This window comes from Colletes gigas, unplaced genomic scaffold, assembly GCF_013123115.1.
Source record: "Colletes gigas isolate AHSC1104 unplaced genomic scaffold, ASM1312311v1 Colletes_gigas_Sc00019, whole genome shotgun sequence".
Taxonomy (NCBI): domain Eukaryota; kingdom Metazoa; phylum Arthropoda; class Insecta; order Hymenoptera; family Colletidae; genus Colletes; species Colletes gigas.
This window is the reverse complement of record NW_025106648.1, coordinates 1,268,063-1,290,614: the sequence shown is the minus strand read 5'-3', so window position 1 is coordinate 1,290,614 and position 22,552 is coordinate 1,268,063. Positions and strand designations below refer to the sequence as shown.

At 36.2% G+C, this 22,552-nt stretch overlaps 1 protein-coding gene across 1 annotated transcript in view; it reads right to left on the bottom strand.

Moving 5' to 3' along the window:
* Nucleotides 1–22,552, bottom strand: part of LOC122400596 (mediator of RNA polymerase II transcription subunit 20) — a 188,149-nt gene that overhangs the window by 5,731 nt on the left and 159,866 nt on the right. The window contains exon 3 of the mRNA XM_043402119.1: nucleotides 1,161–1,417. Within this exon, the coding sequence (XP_043258054.1) occupies nucleotides 1,161–1,417 (257 nt within the window). The remainder of the gene's footprint in view (nucleotides 1–1,160; nucleotides 1,418–22,552) is intronic.

Here is a 22,552-nt window from a genome sequence, read left to right as displayed (position 1 = left end):
CCACCGTCGTCCTCCGGCGTTTCTTCGCCGCGGGGACGCCCCGGCGACGAGTTTCGCGAAAATCACCGGGGCCAGACGTCTGCCGCAATTATTAATTCAACCGATTATCTACACCCCTCCCCCTCCCGCTCGTCCATCCCGAGGAAAAGTTTCCCCGGAGCATTTGAAAACTTTGAAATTTCCAAACGCGAAACTGAGATTTAAAACGGAACAGATGCAGCTTTCCCCGTGAATCTTGCGTTACCGTTGACCTTAATTGAAAGATTCGCTGCAAGAATCATGTATCCCAATTCTCGGATGAAAGTGAGTTAAAGCGTAGGGTATATATATACATTTGTGGCGGGGCTGTTGCAAGAAGAAGCGAATGAGATAGTAGGAGGGAAAGAAAAGTCATTCGATGGTCAGTCGAGAAGTGTATGTTCACGAATAGGTGGTTGGTCGAGTGCTTGTGAGAGAGAAAGGTTGAGCGTAGCCCTCTACCGGCGAATGTGGAAAGTGTCCTCATATACTCCCCCGTCAGTGATAACGTTACATTTGCAATATACTATTTAATTTTGTTTAAATTTGTTCATAGATGCTCGTGAAAAAAAATTTATGTTACGAATACCTTGAAAATATGAAATTGTGTTGATTTTAATATATGAGACTTTATGACAAATGTAGTCTTGTTACTGTACAGCAAGGGGTTAATTTATCTATCCAAGAATTATACTTACTATATACATAGTTATTTTGTTAATGATTAATAATGTTCACTTTTAACATTACCACTAATCTGTACGGTCTTTTTTCAGAATATCGTGTTTGCTGGCGTCTTCAGTATTGTGCCTCTATCTCGATGCAACTGCTATACTGAATTCATCTCAGTAAGACAACCCTAACAGGACTTGCCTTAGGCGCTGGGACATTCAATGGTCGGTCAAGGAGCGCATATGTATGTATGTAGGAACAGATCAAGTACTTGTAAGAGATCGTAGTCCTCTGCACACGTTTCTAATTTATTTACTTAGTTTGTTAATTTAATTAAATATTGTACGTATGTCGCCGTAGGAGCACCAGAGGAATGCAGAGGATCAGGATAGTCTGTTGCATTGGATCGTTCAATCGATCCTACGATAAGAGATTCGCCTTCCATTTTGTTTTGATTTGGTTTCACTCACTTCAACTAGAACGCCTTTGAAATTCTGGTTGATCGTGACGCTGCCGAGTTTCACGCAGAAATCGCCGATCTCGAATCGCGGTCCCTTGGACTCCATCTTCTGCATTTTGTTCGTGTAGATGCTGGATATCTTGTACATCAATAGATCAAAGAGGCCGTCAGCTATCAATGGCACCACTTTGTTGCCTGATTCGAGAATGGCAAACACCGATGCCGGCTGCTCGGAGTTGTGGAGAACGTGGAGGGTCCTTTGAACGCCTGGGGAAAAAGATAATTGCAATTAGCGTATCACCCGGATAACTGAATTTGATTCGTGTCTGTTGCTGAGCAGACATCGGTTATTGTACACTCAGTGTCAACGATTCGAGTATCAGGATATACAGAATCTTGCGCTTTCGAATATTTATTTTTTAAATACGTCCAATATACAGGGTGTCCAAAAAGGTTGGGACCAAATTTATTCATAATAAAAAGATATTTATGATTTGTTGTGGCAGTCATAAGAAATGTTCAATCGGTAATGTATCTATATACAGATGGAATATTTGAAAGAGTACGACAGTCACTAATTCGACGAATGGAAGCCTGCACGAATGACTTTAAAAGCTTATATCTTTTCAATAAACACGTTCCATATAACAGAGGAATAAACAACAAAGAATGGTAACGTCAACCGAAGTTTCAGGGACGCGAAAACTATCGAAAAGGAGGAGAGCTCCTGACGAGCCACGAATCAGTGTCGAGAGCCGAACGAGGCAGCGGAGGGGGAACGATTCCAGGTCAATTATCGGGGGCGAAATTCGTTCAGTTATCCGAACTCTAGCGCGTTTCGGCTGGCGTCGTTCCAGAAAACGGGTAATGTCACGAACTCGCGGAAAAGAAATCTCATGCAGGACGGAGGGGGGACAATAGAGGCGCAAAATCGAGTACGACGATGCACATCTGCTCGGTATGCTCGAACTTGCTCCTGTTTACACCGGGGCGTGCACGTGCGCGTAACGCGAACGAGCGAGCTAAACTTGGACGCAACTTGAAGTTCAGCAGCGCTATATCGAACTTTCTGTACCGGTAGTATGTTGTCAACTCGCACGGTGAATCCCCCGGACGCGAAAACTATCCGGATCGCCTGGTCGTGTAGGTGGACCGATCTCGATAAATTCGAAATTCCCTAGACAGCCAGTTAACGAGAACTAATATCCGTGGTTGCTCGACTCGCCTGTTTCCATCAGTTTCCTGTCCCGCTGGCGACGCGACAACGATTCCTCGTTGTTCCGAACGGTCGATGAATTTATGTTTTTACTAGAATATACGAACAGTTTCGGGATACTCGGATATAACTGGATTAATTCTTTATTTAATTACTATTGTTCTTTAACACGTTCACATTTTCATTGTGATGCAAAATCACATGAATAATATTCATATTTATAACACATATTATCATTTTATATAATTTTTATTTTTTTAAATTATTATGCACTTTAATGTAATGGCTAATTGTGGTTTGTGAAGTAGTTTCATTCTATTTTGATTTTGTGTATTTAAAAATTTCTTTTAGCTAGCATATTGTATAAATTAACTAGAATTGCATCATTTGACGTAAATCGTTCATTTTTGCAGCTAATGAAAATTTTTTATATCTGCAAACGTGTGGAGTTCATTGTTTATTTTATCATCTTTACTTTGAGAGATTTTATATATTTAATTACTGATATTAAAATGTTTCAATATAAGTCGAAAATAAAGAATACGATATAAACGAGAAATTTTGATTTTGTGTATTTAAAAATTTCTTTTAGCTAGCATATTGTATAAATTAACTAGAATTGCATCATTTGACGTAAATCGTTCATTTTTGCAGCTAATGAAAATTTTTTATATCTGCAAACGTGTAGAGTTCATTGTTTATTTTATCATCTTTACTTTGAGAGATTTTATATATTTAATTACTGATATTAGAATGTTTCAATATAAGTCGAAAATAAAGAATACGACATTTTTTTACGAAGCTTTATTTTCGAGAGAATCGAATTTCTTTTATCGAGTATCAAATGTAGGTTTCGATTTTACGGACTTTTGTTTCTGCCAGTGTTTGCGTTATAAACACGGGCAATGTATTATCTATTTCCTGTCAATGTTACTATCATCGTTACTGTCGATTTGTGCTATTAGTCTCTTTCATTCTGAACGATGTCAAGATATATTGCGCGAGAATACCTGGACATGTTTCTTTGTTTAGAAGCGTGAAATGGTAACGCATCTGTTGTCGAGTCGTTTATGTATATCGAAAACGTTATCCGAATTGTCGTCGTCCCGATAGACGACAGAAACATCGAAGAATTTAAAGCGAACCATATGTTGACTTTTAAAGAATTTAAAAATAGAATTTATGATACAACTACAAGCAGTGCATATTAATTTTACTCGAATTTGATTTCGAGCAGTTTCTACGCTATTAAATATATCAATATGAATATAAATATATGAATAACTTGTTTACAAAAATCAAATTGTCCAATACATTTCCAATAAAAGAAAATATACAAGTATTAAGTGACCGTAAAATAAGTTTAAACTAAAGCCTATATTTTGACTTTTAAAGAAATTAAAAATAGAATTTATGATATAACTACAAGCAGTGTATATTAATTTTACTCGAATTTGATTTCGAACAATTTCTACGCTGATAAATATATGAATGATTTGATTGTAAAAATCAAATTATCCAATACATTCCCTTTACAAAAAATGTACAGGTATTAATTGATCGTAAAATAAGTTTAAATTAAAGATATCGAATATTGCATATCAACGTTCCGAGAAATCGTAAACAGGGTTATTATTGAACCGGTGTATATCGTCATAAAGGTAAAACCGCAAAGTAAACGCAATACATACGCGATAATAAATAACAATATTACATACAGAAAATAAACGATATTAAATTCTCGTTTACAGTCGCGAAGTAAAAAAACATGGCGGCGCGTTTTGCTCGCGAAATATAAATGGAAACGTTACGTGGCGCTTTAAAGTTGTTCCCATTGGTTGCCATTAATTACGCAATCCCGTTCGACGGTGCAGTCCAAACAGAAATCGCATCGTCCGCAGTATCGCACGCTCGACGCATTAAAACGAAAACGCGGATCGAGGCGAATCACGGATCCACGGGCGCGATTTATGTCTTCGAAATACAGTTTTTGTCGAGTTTGGATTTTCCAAGGAATATTCCCAGTCGTTTGACGATCGTCGGTCGGACGATATTAAATTTTATACGGATTAGGGGTGAAAGAAATTCGATTCCGACGAATTTCCATCGTGCACGTGGGATTTCGCGTGCATCAAGGGGATTAATATTGGACAGTTCGAAACATACGATGTGCGAATTACGCTGAATATTCATAATTCATCCGGCAACCCCTCACCTGGTTCGTCCACATAATAGCAGGGTATTGCCGCGTGCAACCACCGCCGCATGAATTATTTATGGGGCGAATTATAACGCAACCCTCTCCGCGCCCGTCAAACGACAAAACTCCTAATTGCAGATCACGGAAGCCGCGGACAGTTTTATGATATTTAATTGTACACCACTTAGGAGTTTATTTATTATAGCTGTATTTAACGTAATAAAATTTCGTAATTTGTTCGAATGGTCAGGGAAGTATTTTTCATCAGTCAAATTAATTATGTTGCAATGTAGACGCTTCAAACATGCGTTTATTTGTGAATTTATTCGTATAATCCTTTGCTACAATTTTAACAAATTTAATACTTTTCCATTGAGCGCCAAACGGCGAAATAATGCAATTTTTAAACGTAAGATTGCTTGTCATTTGCAAAAATAAAGAATAGAGAATTTACTAAATATTTCAATTTCTCCAAACATTATAAAATGTTGGGGATGTAGATGGAAGAAGAAGTAATTTTTAGTTACAACTGTGCATCGATATAATAATTTTTATACTAGTAAAATTCTTTATTCTTTGCAAAACTAAAGAATAGAGAATTTACTAAATATTTCAATTTCTCCAAAGATTATAAAATGGCGGGGATGTAGATGGAAGAAGAAGTAATTTTTAGTTACAACTATGCATCGATATAATAATTTTTATGCCAGTAAAATTACTTATTCATTGCAAAACTAAAGAATAGAGAATTTGCCAAATATTTCAATTTCTCCAAACATTATAAAATGTTGGGGATGTAGATGGAAGAAGAAGTAATTTTTAGTTTAACTATGCATCAATATAACAATTTTTATACCTGTAATATAACTGTATATTAATCCATGAAGAGCCAAACAGTGAAATAATACAATTTTTAGACATAAGATTGCTTATCCTTTGACAAGTATCCTTGCCAAAACTAAAGAATAGAGAATTTACCAAATATTTTAATTTCTCCAAACATTATAAAATTGTAGAGATGTAGCTAGAAGAAGAAATAATTTTTAGTTACAACTGTGCCTTGATATAATAACTTTTATACTAGTAAAATTCTTTATTCTTTGCAAAACTAAAGAATAGAGAATTTACTAAATATTTCAATTTCTCCAAAAATTCTAAAATGGCGGGGATGTAGATGGAAGAAGAAGTAATTTTTAGTTACAACTGTGCATCGATATAATAATTTTTATATGAGTAAAATTCCTTATTCTTTGCAAAATTAAAGAACAGTGAATTTACCAAACATTTCAATTTCTTCAAACTTCAGTAAATTGTAGGGATGTAGATGGAAGAAGAAATAATTTTTAGTTAGAACTATGCATCGATATAATAATTTTTATGCCAGTAAAATTACTTATTCATTGCAAAACTAAAGAATAGAGAATTTGCCAAATATTTCAATTTCTCCAAACATTATAAAATGTTGGGGATGTAGATGGAAGAAGAAGTAATTTTTAGTTTAACTATGCATCAATATAACAATTTTTATACCTGTAATATAACTGTATATTAATCCATGAAGAGCCAAACAGTGAAATAATACAATTTTTAGACATAAGATTGCTTATCCTTTGACAAGTATCCTTGCCAAAACTAAAGAATAGAGAATTTACCAAATATTTTAATTTCTCCAAACATTATAAAATTGTAGAGATGTAGCTAGAAGAAGAAATAATTTTTAGTTACAACTGTGCCTTGATATAATAACTTTTATACTAGTAAAATTCTTTATTCTTTGCAAAACTAAAGAATAGAGAATTTACTAAATATTTCAATTTCTCCAAAAATTCTAAAATGGCGGGGATGTAGATGGAAGAAGAAGTAATTTTTAGTTACAACTATGCATCGATATAATAATTTTTATGCCAGTAAAAATACTTATTTTTTGCAAAACTAAAGAATAGAGAATTTACCAAATATTTCAATTTCTCCAAACATTATAAAATGTTGGGGATGTAGATGGAAGAAGAAGTAATTTTTAGTTACAACTGTGCATCGATATAATAATTTTTATATGAGTAAAATTCCTTATTCTTTGCAAAATTAAAGAACAGTGAATTTACCAAACATTTCAATTTCTTCAAACTTCAGTAAATTGTAGGGATGTAGATGGAAGAAGAAATAATTTTTAGTTAGAACTATGCATCGATATAATAATTTTTATGCCAGTAAAATTACTTATTCATTGCAAAACTAAAGAATAGAGAATTTGCCAAATATTTCAATTTCTCCAAACATTATAAAATGTTGGGGATGTAGATGGAAGAAGAAGTAATTTTTAGTTTAACTATGCATCAATATAACAATTTTTATACCTGTAATATAACTGTATATTAATCCATGAAGAGCCAAACAGTGAAATAATACAATTTTTAGACATAAGATTGCTTATCCTTTGACAAGTATCCTTCCCAAAACTAAAGAATAGAGAATTTACCAAATATTTTAATTTCTCCAAACATTATAAAATTGTAGGGATGTAGCTAGAAGAAGAAATAATTTTTAGTTACAACTGTGCCTTGATATAATAACTATTATATTAGTAAAATTCTTTATTCTTTGCAAAACTAAAGAATAGAGAATTTACTAAATATTTCAATTTCTCCAAAGATTATAAAATGGCGGGGATGTAGATGGAAGAAGAAGTAATTTTTAGTTAGAACTATGCATCGATATAATAATTTTTATGCCAGTAAAAATACTTATTCTTTGCAAAACTAAAGAATAGAGAATTTACCAAATATTTCAATTTCTCCAAACATTATAAAATGTTGGGGATGTAGATGGAAGAAGAAGTAATTTTTAGTTATAACTGTGCATTGATATAATAATTTTTATATCAGTAAAATTCCTTATTCTTTGCAAAATTAAAGAACAGTGAATTTACCAAATATTTCAATTTCTTCAAAGGTTACAAAGTTGTAAGGATGTATATGAAGGAAGTAATAATGTTTATATTTAATTGTCATCAATATAACCATTTTTATACCCGTAGTATAACTGTATATTAATATTACGAGTAATATATTTCAAGTAAACGTAGATTCAATTTATTTTTCGAGCGCGAGTCGGACAGCGTCGATTAAATTTTCTCTGTATTCTACGATATTGAAGGATCGTGACGGAAGCGATCCGAGCCAATACTAACGCTCCTAGTAAAAGGGTCAAGCGGGCTGTAAAATCTGATGGCCGGACCGTATGTTTGTAACGCGTGTCGCAATGCATAATCCTGAGTTATCATCCGTCAATCTCAATCAGAACTAGAATGTCTATTACTCGAGTTCAACTCGAGTTCAGCAATGATTTCTAATCACGTTTTGAGTCATAGCGCGCAATAATCTATTGATATACAGTTTAAGTTACACGGGACTGCGACGTAAAATATCTCCGGTGCATTTTATGACGCGAGAAAATCTCTCTGGTGAAATATATCTGTTACGAAAGATATTACGACCGAGATGATTTTTCTCTTTAAGATTTAAAAATCCTCCACATTTTTGTAAATGGAATTATACATATATATTTTCATTATTGTGATACTGTCGATGATCAAAATTAAGATAGTGTTTGCTTTTTCGATGCTACAAGAATGTTGTTTTTATCTTTGTCAAAAGAAAACAAAAATATAATTTCTTAACTAAAAGGTATTTTAGTTGAGTACATTATGAAAATAAATAAAGATAAGAGGCCTAATTACAGGACATGTAGTAATGACTATTTGGTTTTAAAATTCTTTTGGGGTATATTCTGATTTATTTTGCAATACTTAGGGTTGCAGAATTGATTATTTATAATTTTTATATATGTATAAATTTCTTTTAAAAACGAGATTAGGTTATGTCATTGTGTACATGGTTCGTTATGTGGTAGTCACTATTTAGTCAAAATTTTTATTTTCTTACAGTTTTGATCTATTTATGGAGTAGAAACACCTTTTATAATGTATTATTTCAGCATTATTCTTTAGCATTTTCTATAATGAAAATAGAACCAATTTCAAAAATCGTGAAACACCTATTTTCATCTATCATTTTCCATATTTTGGAAACAGATTATTCCTTACTTTTAAAGATTTAAATTTCATTAAAAAAGAACTGTCATAATTGTATTACTTCGCGTATTTTTCGCGATTATTTTTTATTTAATTGGGCCTTTTGCTCTAAATAATTTCTCTATTTCTATTTCTAAAACAATAGAAATACTATTTTTACAATTATCTACAGCACCGTATCTGATTTTAATATAATGTGTATTCGATGAAAGAGGATGGGTCGACGGTTTTTCGATCCACCGGTAAATGGTTGCTTAAATCCTTGGACGGAGGGATTTCGTCAGCTGAAAATCACGGTTTCGTCGATACAACGATAAACGCAACGTGCGTGTTCCGGGCCGTGACCTATATTCCCTCGTAATTTGCCGAAAACAATGCGAATACACGGTACGCGATTCGGGATTAACGAACAGGCTGATTAGAAGCGTCCTTTCCACCCCCACCCTCCCCCTCTATCGCCGGTTTCTGGGGTAATTCGCACCAGCGCTCGTATACGGCCCTGTGACGCGCCGCATGCCGCATTCCGCATCGTCTGCATCGCGCGTATGCACCGCTACACGGATGCACAGGCGCCGCAGGAGCCGCAAATGTGGTCCACCAACCCTTGCATCCATAAGGATCACCGAGCAATAACATCTTATCGGTGCAACGACCCCTAAATAAATATCCGTTATATTAATACCGAGACGCGTTACAACCCATATTACCACCGATACCAACACTTTTCCCCCAAACCGCGTATCCGTGATTTCAGGGACCACCACTCGTCGGCCGCACATCACGCACGCGTGACTCGTTCCTTTTCTCGTCGATGTTTCACCCCCATTTTTCACTCTTAGTCATTTCATGTTACGTAGAATATTTTGAAAGAGACTTTTCTAGATTTTTTACAAAAATTGTACGTGAAAAGAAACATATATTGTCCTTCCACGAGAAGAAGGCACAGCGTGTTTACATCCCCATTCTTCCTGCAGTTAGTTGATTGGCTGGTACATCACGCACGCGTGACTCGTTCCTGTTCTCGTCGATGTTTCACCCCCATTTTTCACTCTTAGTCATTTCATGTTACGTAGAATATTTTGAAAGAGACTTTTCTAGATTTTTTACAAAAATTGTACATGAAAAGAAATATATATCGTCCTTCCACGAGAAGAAGGCATAGCGTGTTTACATCCCCATTCTTCCTGCAGTTAGTTGATTGGCTGGTACATCACGCACGCGTGACTCGTTCCTTTTCTCGTCGATGTTTCACCCCCATTTTTCACTCTTAGTCATTTCATGTTACGTAGAATATTTTGAAAGAGACTTTTCTAGATTTTTTACAAAAATTGTACGTGAAAAGAAACGTATATCGTCCTTCCACGAGAAGAAGGCACAGCGTGTTTACATCCCCATTCTTCCTGCAGTTAGTTGATTGGCTGGTACATCACGCACGCGTGACTCGTTCCTGTTCTCGTCGATGTTTCACCCCCATTTTTCACTCTTAGTCATTTCATGTTACGTAGAATATTTTGAAAGAGACTTTTCTAGATTTTTTACAAAAATTGTACGTGAAAAGAAACGTATATCGTCCTTCCACGAGAAGAAGGCACAGCGTGTTTACATCCCCATTCTTCCTGCAGTTAGTTGATTGGCTGGTACATCACGCACGCGTGACTCGTTCCTGTTCTCGTCGATGTTTCACCCCCATTTTTCACTCTTAGTCATTTCATGTTACGTAGAATATTTTGAAAGAGACTTTTCTAGATTTTTTACAAAAATTGTACGTGAAAAGAAACGTATATCGTCCTTCCACGAGAAGAAGGCACAGCGTGTTTACATCCCCATTCTTCCTGCAGTTAGTTGATTGGCTGGTACATCACGCACGCGTGACTCGTTCCTTTTCTCGTCGATGTTTCACCCCCATTTTTCACTTTTAGTCATTTCATATTACGTAGAAAATTTTGGAAGAGACTTTTCTAGATTTTTTACAAAAATTGTACATGAAAAGAAATATATATCGTCCTTCCACGAGAAGAAGGCACAGCGTGTTTACATCCCCATTCTTGCTGCAGTTAGTTGATTGTCACCAATAATTTGACATTTGAATGTACAAAATATGCAATTAAGCAACCCTTTTCAGTGCTTATTGTTAGATTAGATTACTATACAATTTAAATTTGGCGCATTTGTAATTATTTGAATTTCCTCTGAGGGTAGTTAGCGGAACACTAACGATCACAGTTAACGTGAACTGCTACTAAAACGTGAATGGAGTTTAATCACAAGCGTGATCGTGATTTTGAGATCACTGTGATAAATCACTGTTAGTAATTTTGCACGCCATCTCTAATACGAACGTACTTCTAAAACAATTCATGTTAGATTAATCGCTGAAGTCTTTAGTTGCGTAAACCGCTACTAAAAAAGCCATCTTTCGGATCACGGTCGTGAATGGAGTTTAATCACGAGCGTGATCGTGATTTTGTGATCACTGTTAGTGATTTTGCACGCCATCTTTAACACGAACATAGTTCCAAAACAATTCATGTTAGATTAATCGCTGAAGTCTCTAGTTGCGTGAACCGCTACTAAAAAGCCATCTTTCGGATCATGGTCGTGAATGGAGTTTAATCACGAGCGTGATCGTGATTTTGTGATCACTGTTAGTGATTTTGCACGCCATCTTTAACACGAACATAGTTCCAAAACAATTCATGTTAGATTAATCGCTGAAGTCTCTAGTTGCGTGAACCGCTACTAAAAAGCCATCTTTCGGATCATGGTCGTGAATGGAGTTTAATCACAAACGTGATCGTGATTTTGTGATCACTGTTAGTGATTTTGCACGCCATCTTTAATACGAACGTAGTTCCAAAACAATTCATGTTAGATTAATCGCTGAAGCTTCTGGTTGCGTGAACCGCAATTATTTTTAAGAAACAAGCAAAGTGTCGAGAATTCGGTATCCGTAGATCGAACGATTCGGAATGGGATAATCGCGGACGGTAATCGAACCGCGCGTCCGCGATCCCGCGACCTGCTTTATCTCGTAATTCGTTGCTAACTGCCGTTTTACGAGGCCTGTTTCACGGCTATCGGACGTGTGCAGTTCGATAACGAGCCGCAATTGCAAGCTGCACGGACGGCGAGCACGAGCACCCGATCGAATACCCGATACCCTCGATTACGGGCCGCCTTCTAATGGTCGACGGTCACTCGTAGTTCACCTTCGACCTTCGTTCGCGGCAATCCTTATCCTCCACCGTGACTATTGGCCGTGCAATTTTCCCGAGAAATTAAATTCCCTTTTTTCCCCTTACCGAGACATCCATTTTCGAGGCCTTGCCTCGCACCTTTTCCTTTTGCAACGAATCGAAACTCCCCGGGAAAAGTACGAGTCTCGAATTCCACTCTCCTGGACGAGAATTAACGCTCGCGAACGCACTTGTAATACCACCCGACCTCGCTATTGCAGGGAGAAGAAAGGAGCAGTCGCTGATTAACCCTTCTGTGAACGCGAGGACTACGATGGTAGACTTGAATAGTAAGCAATCTGTTGTTCGAACGGTCTAAGCAGTTCAGTGTGTTCAGTAGTTTCCCCCATTATACTCTTCTACGAGCTTCTTTAGGTTTTTTACCGAACAATGTAAACGGTTATCGGAAACTTCTGGGGTTTTTGTTATCTACAGAAGCTTGACTCCCAGTCTAGAATCTGAAATGTATATTTTTTTGTGATAAATGTAGTATTTCTATTGTTATATGGTTCTAAGTAACTTATAGACAAAGCAAATTCTTATTTTCCGTAGTTTATCCGTAGTTTGACCAGACTAAGAATTATTTTCGAAGCTTTTTCTAACCGTCACAGTATCATATATATTATTACATCGTCAGTTTTTCTGCCATTTAAAAAGAATCCATACAGTTGGTCAAATAATGATGATACTAAACAAGGTTAGTCACAGTCGATCTATCTATAACCATGCTGTTCATCAATGATGATGTCTTTGCAAAGAAATGATAATTTACGACTAATTAAGTTTTCCATAATCTTAGACATAACATTTTGAGTACTAATAGACCTAAAGTTTGAAATCGACGTTGAGTTAGTAGATTTAGGAACCAGCTTAATTAAACATAACTTCCATAACTTGGGAAAGATGCCAGCAAATAAAGATTTATTAAATATTAACCATAAGACTCTAGACATAATAAAATTACACGATTCAAAAAGTATGGGAGCAATATTGGTACCTTAAATAATTATTAAAACTTTGGTACCTTATAATAAAAATTTGCGATAAAGATTTACTAAATATTAACCAAAGGACTCTAGACATAATAAAATTACATGATTCAAAAAACATGGGAGGAATATTGGTACCTTAACAAACATGGTACCTTAAATGATTACTAAAACTTTGGTACCTTATAATAAAAATTTACAATAAAGATTTATTAAATATTAACCATAAGACTCCAGACATAATAAAATTACATGATTCGAAAAATATGGGAGGAATATTGGTACCTTAATAAATCTGGTACGTTAAATGGTTGCTAAAACTTTGGTGCCTTATGATAAAAATTTACGATAAACTGTTACTCTGGTTTCCCGCCCCCGCAGGTGGTTCCCCCACCCGTTGTCAGGGCCCTTCCCTTCCGCGCGTTTTATCATTACGATGCAGGCCCGCGGGGCGGCCATTAATTACTCTCATTGAACGATCGCGCCGTCGAGATTGCACCTGTCTTTGTCCGCGCTATCTGCCGCGCTGATCCAATTTCGGCGAAAACGAGGCCCGCGCGGCTACGATGTTTCGCAGCCGCGAGAAATTATTAATGAAGCGTTACTATATGAAGGGGCGAATTATTTGGCCGATAAATCAGCCGCGTTTTCGGGACGCCGCTCGCGCTGGAACGAATTAACACGCACTGGAGCCCCGATTAAATTTATCGTCGCCGGCGCGTTTGCGTGCGTCGGGTCGCGTCGCTCCGATTTTGAGACGTCTACGATAGAATATCATTATTATTTCTATTATAAACGATACGATAGCCGCGTGTTTCGCATAAAAACTATTCCCTTGGCATCAGACACATTAGAAGTTATTGGATATTATGGGATATATTCAATACGACATTCGTATAACGATAACCATTTATTAGTAATCACGTCTCGCTGTAGCGGTTGTTAGGACGCTGTCTGTGGTTTTTAAACATATACGTATCTAGATTCTGGATATTCCTGAATCTATCGGGTGAATTCTTTTATACATACATCCACAGGTACAATAACGTCTATTTAACATTAGTCGTTTCAGTTTTGTATTGTATTTATAGGATTTCCAACAGAAGTAATCGTACATACTATAATTTGGTTTTAGAGACCAATTCTTACGTTTCAGACATCTAGTGAAAAAAATATTGAATAATTTATTTCAATAATTTTAAAATGACATTTTATTTTTTAATTAAATATAATTATTATTAATATAGTAATTTATTTTTTATCAATTTACAAAATTTATATAATTTGTTATTTCTAATACAATTGGTATAGAACTATGATCAGCACCAGAAATTTCTGAACATTGACCAAAAAATAATCCTCATCGTATTGAAATTAAAGTTATTTCATTAATTCCTCCTGGAAGTGAACCTATTTTTATCCTTAAAGATGGAATAGTTCAAGAATGAATTACATCAGAAGATGTTAATAATTGAAAGGGGTTTGCTCGTCCCACTACAGCGCCATCTAAGTGGTGGTCGCATGGTTTTTTTCGGCGCCATGTTGTCATGCTTAGCCGCATGCTTATTTGACTTTGTTGGCTTTATACTTATAGTACTTACTATATAAAGACATTTTTTGAAAATATCTCGAAATCTAATAATTTTTTGGCCATGGTACCCTAATCATTTTTTACGTAGAATGAACAAAAGAATCGATCTGTGTAAAAAAAATATGCATTTCTATTTAAAGGAATGATGCAATTGTTAATTGCACATGCACTGCTGCAACGAAAAAAAAATTTAAAGGCCTACAGATGTAGTGCTCATCGAACCATTCATCTTTCTCCTTTGGCATTTTTTCGGAAATGCAATAATAACGGAGTTATGACCTGTAACAATTGCGTGGACCACCCTGTATATTTACGTGTGATAACCAAATATATATTGACTTATGTGCGCAAGTGGCGTATTATTTAACACCCCAACAATAATCGAATGGGAGTATTAAATGAAATAATTAATCAATTATCAACATCTAATAAACGAAATGAATCTAACTCATCATAATCCTTAATTACATAAGAATCAAAATTAAAATTCTTAAATTCAGGCGAGAATTATTTTTAATTCGTGCGAAAACTATTCCCCTGGCACCAGAGACATCCGGAGGTTTCGATATAACGAAAGTTTCCAAACTATTTTCGCACGCGAAATTTTTCGATTTAACATTTTATACATATTCAAACATTAATCCTGCATAGTTCGAGCACCGAGGAAACACGCAAACGTCAATTTTATTAATTCATATGCCCCGTGAATATCGGAGAGACTATCTGCATATATTCGTTATTCTCCAGTTCTTTTTAATGTAATTTTTTTAACTGCATATTTCAAGAGCATCCACAGTCTCTTTCATGCAAAAATATTAAATATTACAGAAGTTACGATGAATCAGAAAGGCTTACAAAAATGTTAACTTTTGCCTGAAACATTTTTAGTATTATTAATAGTTTCGAAGACTATGAACTGGATCGATATCAGTTTCATTTTGTATAATTAACATGCCCTCGAAGTGAGAAAATAAAGATAAAAGTGCCTTTATAAAACTTAGCTTCAAACATCGTTCCTTTTCATTTGTTCGTGAGGCAATAATCGCTATCATTTGTCGTTTTAATACACAAATATTTATTTACAGGTTTAACACGAATCACACACTATCACTATACCGTTAGACGCTATTACAATTTTTACAATTTAAGATACTTAATTATACTCGACTGTATTTCGATTCTTTGTTTCACTATACAAGTTCACTATGTGAGTTCTCTATATAATAAAAATGGTTCCTATGCTCAATTGTACGCGCTGTTGCTCTCTTCGCGCGTCATTATCGCAATCAGTGAGTTCAGAGATATTTGTAGAATCGCGTACGGGGGTATTTCAAAAATTCAGTCTCCGGAGCGATCTCGAACGGGGAAACGCGGACGTTCGTCGGAGGAAGAAGGATCGATTCGAGGAATTCGAACCGACCGATAAAAGTGATGGACCAAAGAGGTACGCGACGGAAGTGGTCGATCGTTAATCTTGAAACGTTTGGAGTGTATCGATGCTCCATTAACTTCGCAGGCGGAGATCGCGAATTTATGTTCTTCAACGGTCGACGGTCGGGAAACGGAGACGTAAATTGATGCTCCGACGTTTCTCATTCAGCCTGTCCTCGCGCGCCGACATACTGTAAAGCTTTTGCCCGCGTTTCGTCGCACGCGCCTCTTTCTGCCCGTCGAAGAATTTACAACGACCGTTATCAATTTGATTTCAAACTGCAGGACTTGCGAAACGAACCGAAACGCAACCCGGAACCCGCGGCAATTTTTAATACCGGAATAACGATCCGGGGAAGGGTCGTTAAAAATATACGACACGGCTGCGTTTCGCGATGAATGAAGACGTTTATGGCGCGAGCATTACGATATTGGCCATTAGGGAAACATATTACACTGACCCGCGATGCGATCAAAAAGTCTTGGTTACAGTATTTGTTTACGTTGTAATGCAGCGACACTGTAACTCGAGGATGATTAGGTTGGCATTGCACTAGAGGGCATTGCTTCTTCAGGAGAAAGTAAAGGATCATAGAGTCTGTCGTTCGAGAATTTAAATTGTTGATGCTGCAGATACTCTCATAGCATTTGAATAGTATAGAGATCCAAGTATCTTGAATTTTGTTTCGAATTGACACCGCAGTTAGTTCCAGAGAAAACGATTATTTACGAAAAAATGGTTAGTAATTACGCGAACACCCTGTATACAAATTTAAATTCATTTTGAATTAAATACATAGTTTATAATCCAGTTTCATCGCGCATCGGTCGTATAATCAATAGGAATTGCTGAAACATTTTTGGGTGTATAGTGTCAAAGTAAATGTTAAAATAAACATAGAAGACAGCATAAATTATAATAGTTGTTATATTCATTGGATAGAGGATGAAATGCCCTTTAAAATGAGCGTTCAAACCAGTCGATAGCGTAATTAGTTCCGGAGATATGAGGATTTTAGTTTCAAGTCGATGCGGTGGCTAGTTTCGGAGATATAAGAGTTCGAAGCGTTTGTTTACTTTTCGACGCGAGGTCAATGACCTCCGCGTCACGCGACTGTCTCGACTCACGCGCGAGAGAGAGGTCCAACGCGACGCGTCAGACGGAGACAGAGACAGTCAAATTAAGAAAAATACCCTTTAACATAAATTACGATATCTCGAAAACGGAAAGTCCGATCGACAAAAACCAAAAACCATTTCAAAGAGGAAGCTTTACCGCCTCTAACAGTGGCACAATTATTACTAAAACACTAGCAGTTTCGGAACTGCGCGTGTGTAAAGTTGAACTACTTTTAATACGCGTTGTTAGACTGTTCTAAGATAATGGAAACTGAAGATTATATTTCCTATTTACTACTATTACTACTATTAATTTATACACCGTAATACAGTAATGATTTTTAAAATGAACACCGCTCTGGACGAGCATAAGAAGAAAAATTTTAGCAGGTGGCAAGAAGATTTGAAAAAAGAAATATTCGAAAAGAAAAGAACAAAATAAAAAGGGTTTTCTGACGATAAAAACGCGTGATATAAAAGATAAATAATTACTACTAAGGATTCATCAATTTTCGTTGATTATTCTTCCTTTTTAATAAAGTTTATTTCAGTTAATAGTCAGTCGTTAATGAGTTGAAAATTTTAAATAATATAAAACGAATTCCGAGACAAAGCTTATGAATAATTTCCAATGATGTTGTTTCTCCGACATATATATTTGTGTTAATCCTAAGTTAACAAACAAACCTTATTAATAAAATTGTGTTTCCTCCATCAGAGATAGAAATGTCTCATTAGAAAGTAACACTTATTTCTTAGTAATAATTTACCCCAAATTCCGCTTCGACTAATTACAAAACAACGAATTTCTACATAAAACTTATTGCAATATATTAAATTTGAGCTGACAAAATCTTAAAATATAATAAATTAGTCAGGAGTGAAAAAAGTAACTACATTATTTCCTAGTCACTTTTTATGTTTTCTCAAAATCGATACTTCTAGCCCCGATCTCTGCTACTAAATTTACTTTTCTGGCAAATATTATAGATTTCCAACTTACAGTTTGCGAAACAGTGGTTTATACACCGTCGATCTCGCGACGCGTATGCAAACCTTTCACGGTCCACGGGCCCCGAGAGTCTTCCTTTTTTCTCCCCCTTCCAAGAAGTATAAGGATATCGAGTTTATAAACTTTCACTGGGCGCATCGTCGATCGGTAGCAGCTGGAACTTTTAATAAAGCGATCGCAAATCTCGCCGACCGCCGACGCGAGCAGGATGAGAAGACCGACCTCCCTCGACGTGACTTTCTCTTTCTCTTTCATCCCCCTGTCTCTAAACCTCCCGTTCCCTTCGATTATACAGCGTAAGGGTGTTTGCTCGAATAGTTCTCCGAACTATTGACTTTGATAATAATGTTAGGGCTTAAGGAGGAAGTTGGAACGATGTCGGCGAAGTTAAACGGGTCGGTGATCGATAAAGAGCCCGCGCATCCGTTCTACCTTTTAATTTCACCGCCGAGTGAAAGGCTTTCGAGTATCCCTGTCGCGTTCGTCGAATAAAAAAACGATATCAAACGGTTCGCGTCGACGTTCGACGGGATCGTTTCGCGAAAGCCTAGATTTGAATTAGAATATAGCTTTCGAACGACGAAACATCGCCAATTCGCTTGAAAAGGGGGTTGGTTGCGATTTTTGTCCCTAACTAAAGCTACGTACCACGAAACTTCATCAACCAATGCTCTTTGGCTACTTCTATCAGGTCCTCTTGAGCGACCAAGCCTTTGTCTTGTCGCTCTTTTCATTTTGTTTAAAACTTTTAACTAAATAAACGATCAACTAATAACTGGAATATACACTTCACTAACAAGCAAGAATACTCAACGAAAACTGATGAGTCCTTTGGTAGGAATTATTTTAACTTTTATATTACGCGTCTTTATAGGCAGGAAACCCTTTTTATTCTGTTCTTTTCTTTTTGGTATATTTCTTTTATTTCAACTTGACTACTTTCAAAGGCAACATCCAAACGTCATTCTTCGTATCGATTAAAGACAACATAATTTTATTTATACAGCGTCAAGTGATATGAATGTTGGTAATGAAAATTTTCCAATGGTTTACGACATATATATTTATATCATCGACGAGTGGTGAATTAAATTCAGGTGAAGTTTGGAAAGTTGATCCCTTGATTCTGTCTTTTATACTGAACTCTCAAGGATTCGATTCCTATCAGATACACTATGGGGTCAAGTTCTTACATTCGCGATATCATCATTTTTTTTTTAAATTTGCAAACGTGGTCTGCCTCCTACCTTGTACTTCCAAGTATTTATCCAAGTATTAATAAATAATTTTATTTATTCAATGTGAAGTAAGATGAATTTTCATAATAAAAATTCTCTAAAGAATTACGACAAACGTGACTTTTTAAGTTTTTTGGAAGCATCAAAATTTTCTTTTTAATCCCTTGATGTACGATCTAATTTCAAGTAATTTTTCAAACCTGTACTATTTAATTTTGTTTGTACAAGGAATGGCTATGAAAAAGATTTGTTTTACGTGTACTTCGTGTATATAAAAATGTGTTGATTTTAATATGCAAGATTTAATGAACTTATAACAAGTCAGATTCGTGATTGTACGGTAAGATAGGAGTAACTGACCCTATTTCTCGCGATTGGTCGTTTAGATTAAATATTACCCAGTAGAGGGGATGATTTAGCCACAGTAGAACCTCGATTATTGCACGAAAAATGATGATCGCTGAGCAAAAAATAAAGTTAAAGACGCCATTATTGTTTGGGACTTCCTTGGATAAATTATGTTGATTGCTGCTATCTCAGCCCCAATTTTCCACGAATAATCGAGGCTCCACCGTATCAGTGTCCGGCGTAAAAATCGTAATTCGAAAGCGGGACGTCGCAATCAGTCATCGACTCGATCTCGGAACGATTCGCGATGTCGCTAAGCGCGCTGCTCTAAAAGTCGTGACAAATTGGAGTCGATGTCGAAGATTAATCGGGAAGAGTACAACATCCGGGCAGATAGGAGGCTCTTCTCGTTCGTTCTGGCTTACAGGAATTCGTACCGTCGAAGACCATCCTCTCTCGTCGACAATAACAGCCGGGGCCAGAGAGTCGCCTGCGCGCACCCTTTATTCTCCCGTTCTCTCCCCCTGGAGCCGCCATTCCATTGTATTTTGTATCCCTGCACGGGGTCGAAAACGAAAAATCCAGCCGGTAGGGGGCACAGAGGGGGCACTGGAGCTCATTGTCAAGCAATTTATCCTGCATTCAGACTGCGACCGATACGTTGAATCCTTTTTCCGGGGCGTGTCCCGGTGCTCCGGGACGAGGTTTTATTGCGGCGTTTAATTCGCTATGGTTTTGTACTCGTGGCCTCGTGATTTCGCTCAATCGAATGCGTTAATGCAGTCTCGTTGTCTCGGGCGTGTTCCTAGTCGAAGCTTTCGAGATCCCACCGGTGTCGTCTGGTCTCGTCCTTTTTCCATTATTACTTTTCTGACAGGCGATATCGCGGAGTCACGATGCCTTTTGAATAAATCTTCCACTCACGGTCCATTTATAAACTGTCTTCGATCGTCGTCAAACTATTCCAAACGTGACTTTGTTTTTTTTCTATTCATAGTCGGTTTATATATTACCATAGAAAGTTGTAGTAACTATTACTATACTTTTCTTGAGTACATTCCTCGCGGTTCTAGGTAATTGTAATTACTTCCCAGTTGGACACTAATTGTTGTGTAATTGCTCTGTAATAATATTCGTAAATCGCTAAACCGCATAATCAACGTGTGATTATCTTGTTAGTCACGTTAGTCACTGGTAGACCTTTCCTTCTACTGTAATTTAATTTGATTTAAGTACTTGGTTTTACTTTCAGTTGCTTTAAACTTTATAAAGTTAAACAGACGCATGAAAATATTAACTTGTAGCATTAGAGAGGTTCAATTATTATTGAAAACCTTCCCAAAGGTTTCAACCAAGATTCTCGTGCAGAGTTAATCAAATCTTCGTCGTGTCTCTGTTAATTATCGTGTACTTTGAAGATTACGTATCGAACGATCGGTCGGAGAATCGTAAGTTTCTCTTTTCCACCGGCTACCCAGTTACAGATATCTCTGAAAACGTCAACTCCATCCTGGACTGTGATTCATCAAATTGACGTATTATATTAAATAGAATCACCATTTATTAGCGGACTCGTAACGGTCGACAACTGGTCCGAGCAAATAGCCAAGTTATCAACTACAACTGATCGATCCTGTGAATAGTCGCGACGTCTACGTTACCATTTCCTTCTATTTCTCCCGGCTTCACTTCCGTCATGGATATTTACTTATTAAGCAAACGGGTTCTGTTATATAAGGTAGCCCATTATACGTGCATATTCTACATTGTAAATCAAACATAGCCGGGCAAACTTGTACGAACATGAGAAGATCGATATCGGAGTCGATAAAAATTGAGTTACAGTACTGTTTCTCAGGTTGTCATGCAGTTATCTCCATCGCCGTTAACGTTGTTTTACTTGTTCCCATTGTATCTGATACTTGTTCCCAATATAGAAAGTCGACAAACGATCGTGAGACAATTTAAACGTAAAAGACACAGTATCTGTGAAATCGACTGTGAGTAGTCTATAAATTAGAATCAATTATCCATTATTACCCATTATTTTTAGAGACACGAAACAGCTTCGTTCGCGTGTAATTGTTTCGTGGGTGGAGATTTTCTCACAGGTTTCAAGATGGCCTCTATCGTTATATTTTGTTGTTTTAAGAATCTATACATATATTTCACGCGAAATAGAACGATTCGTGTGTCGTAAAAAGTGTTCCAGACAATTCATTATAATTGCAACGTGTAATTGGTTATAGGTGTTTAAAGTTATCGTTCCATATCGCGTATAAATAAAATATACCTCGAATAAGTGAGTAACGGACGAGGTGCAGCTACAAATGCTGTTATAATATCTAACCTCGTTCTACAAACAGGTTCTTTAGAGCTGTAATCGATACTATGAAAAAGAAGATTTATATCGTGCGTAGATTTTTAGGGTAAATACAACATGTGATCGAAATAAAGGTTTACAAGCTATTTTCTTCGAAACCAACGAAGATATCGACTTCGTTTCTTTTTTAAATAAACGATTCAGAGGATTACTTTCTGTTTTATTGTGCTCAGTTACGGAGTTAAGACAGACAATTAAAATCGATTTACAAGTACGTTTCCAATCTATTTGATAGCTACTTTAATTCTTAAAAAACTTAATAAAATGTTAGTTCGATAAAAGCTATTCGAATAACAAAAAAATACTACGTTCAATTTAAAAAAAATTAACAATTGCCCCAAAAAGAATTTATTGCATATGAAAAAAATAATTTTGACCTTCGTTGGTCAAGATGAACAGCCTATTCTACTTAAAATAGTTAAAAACTAGATTTACGGAACACGTTAATTTGACGAGTGTCAGATACCATGTTTAATGTTACAGAATTCGTAATTATTATTTACTAGCAATTTATATTGAATTTGACTAATGTATAAATATATGCTTTAA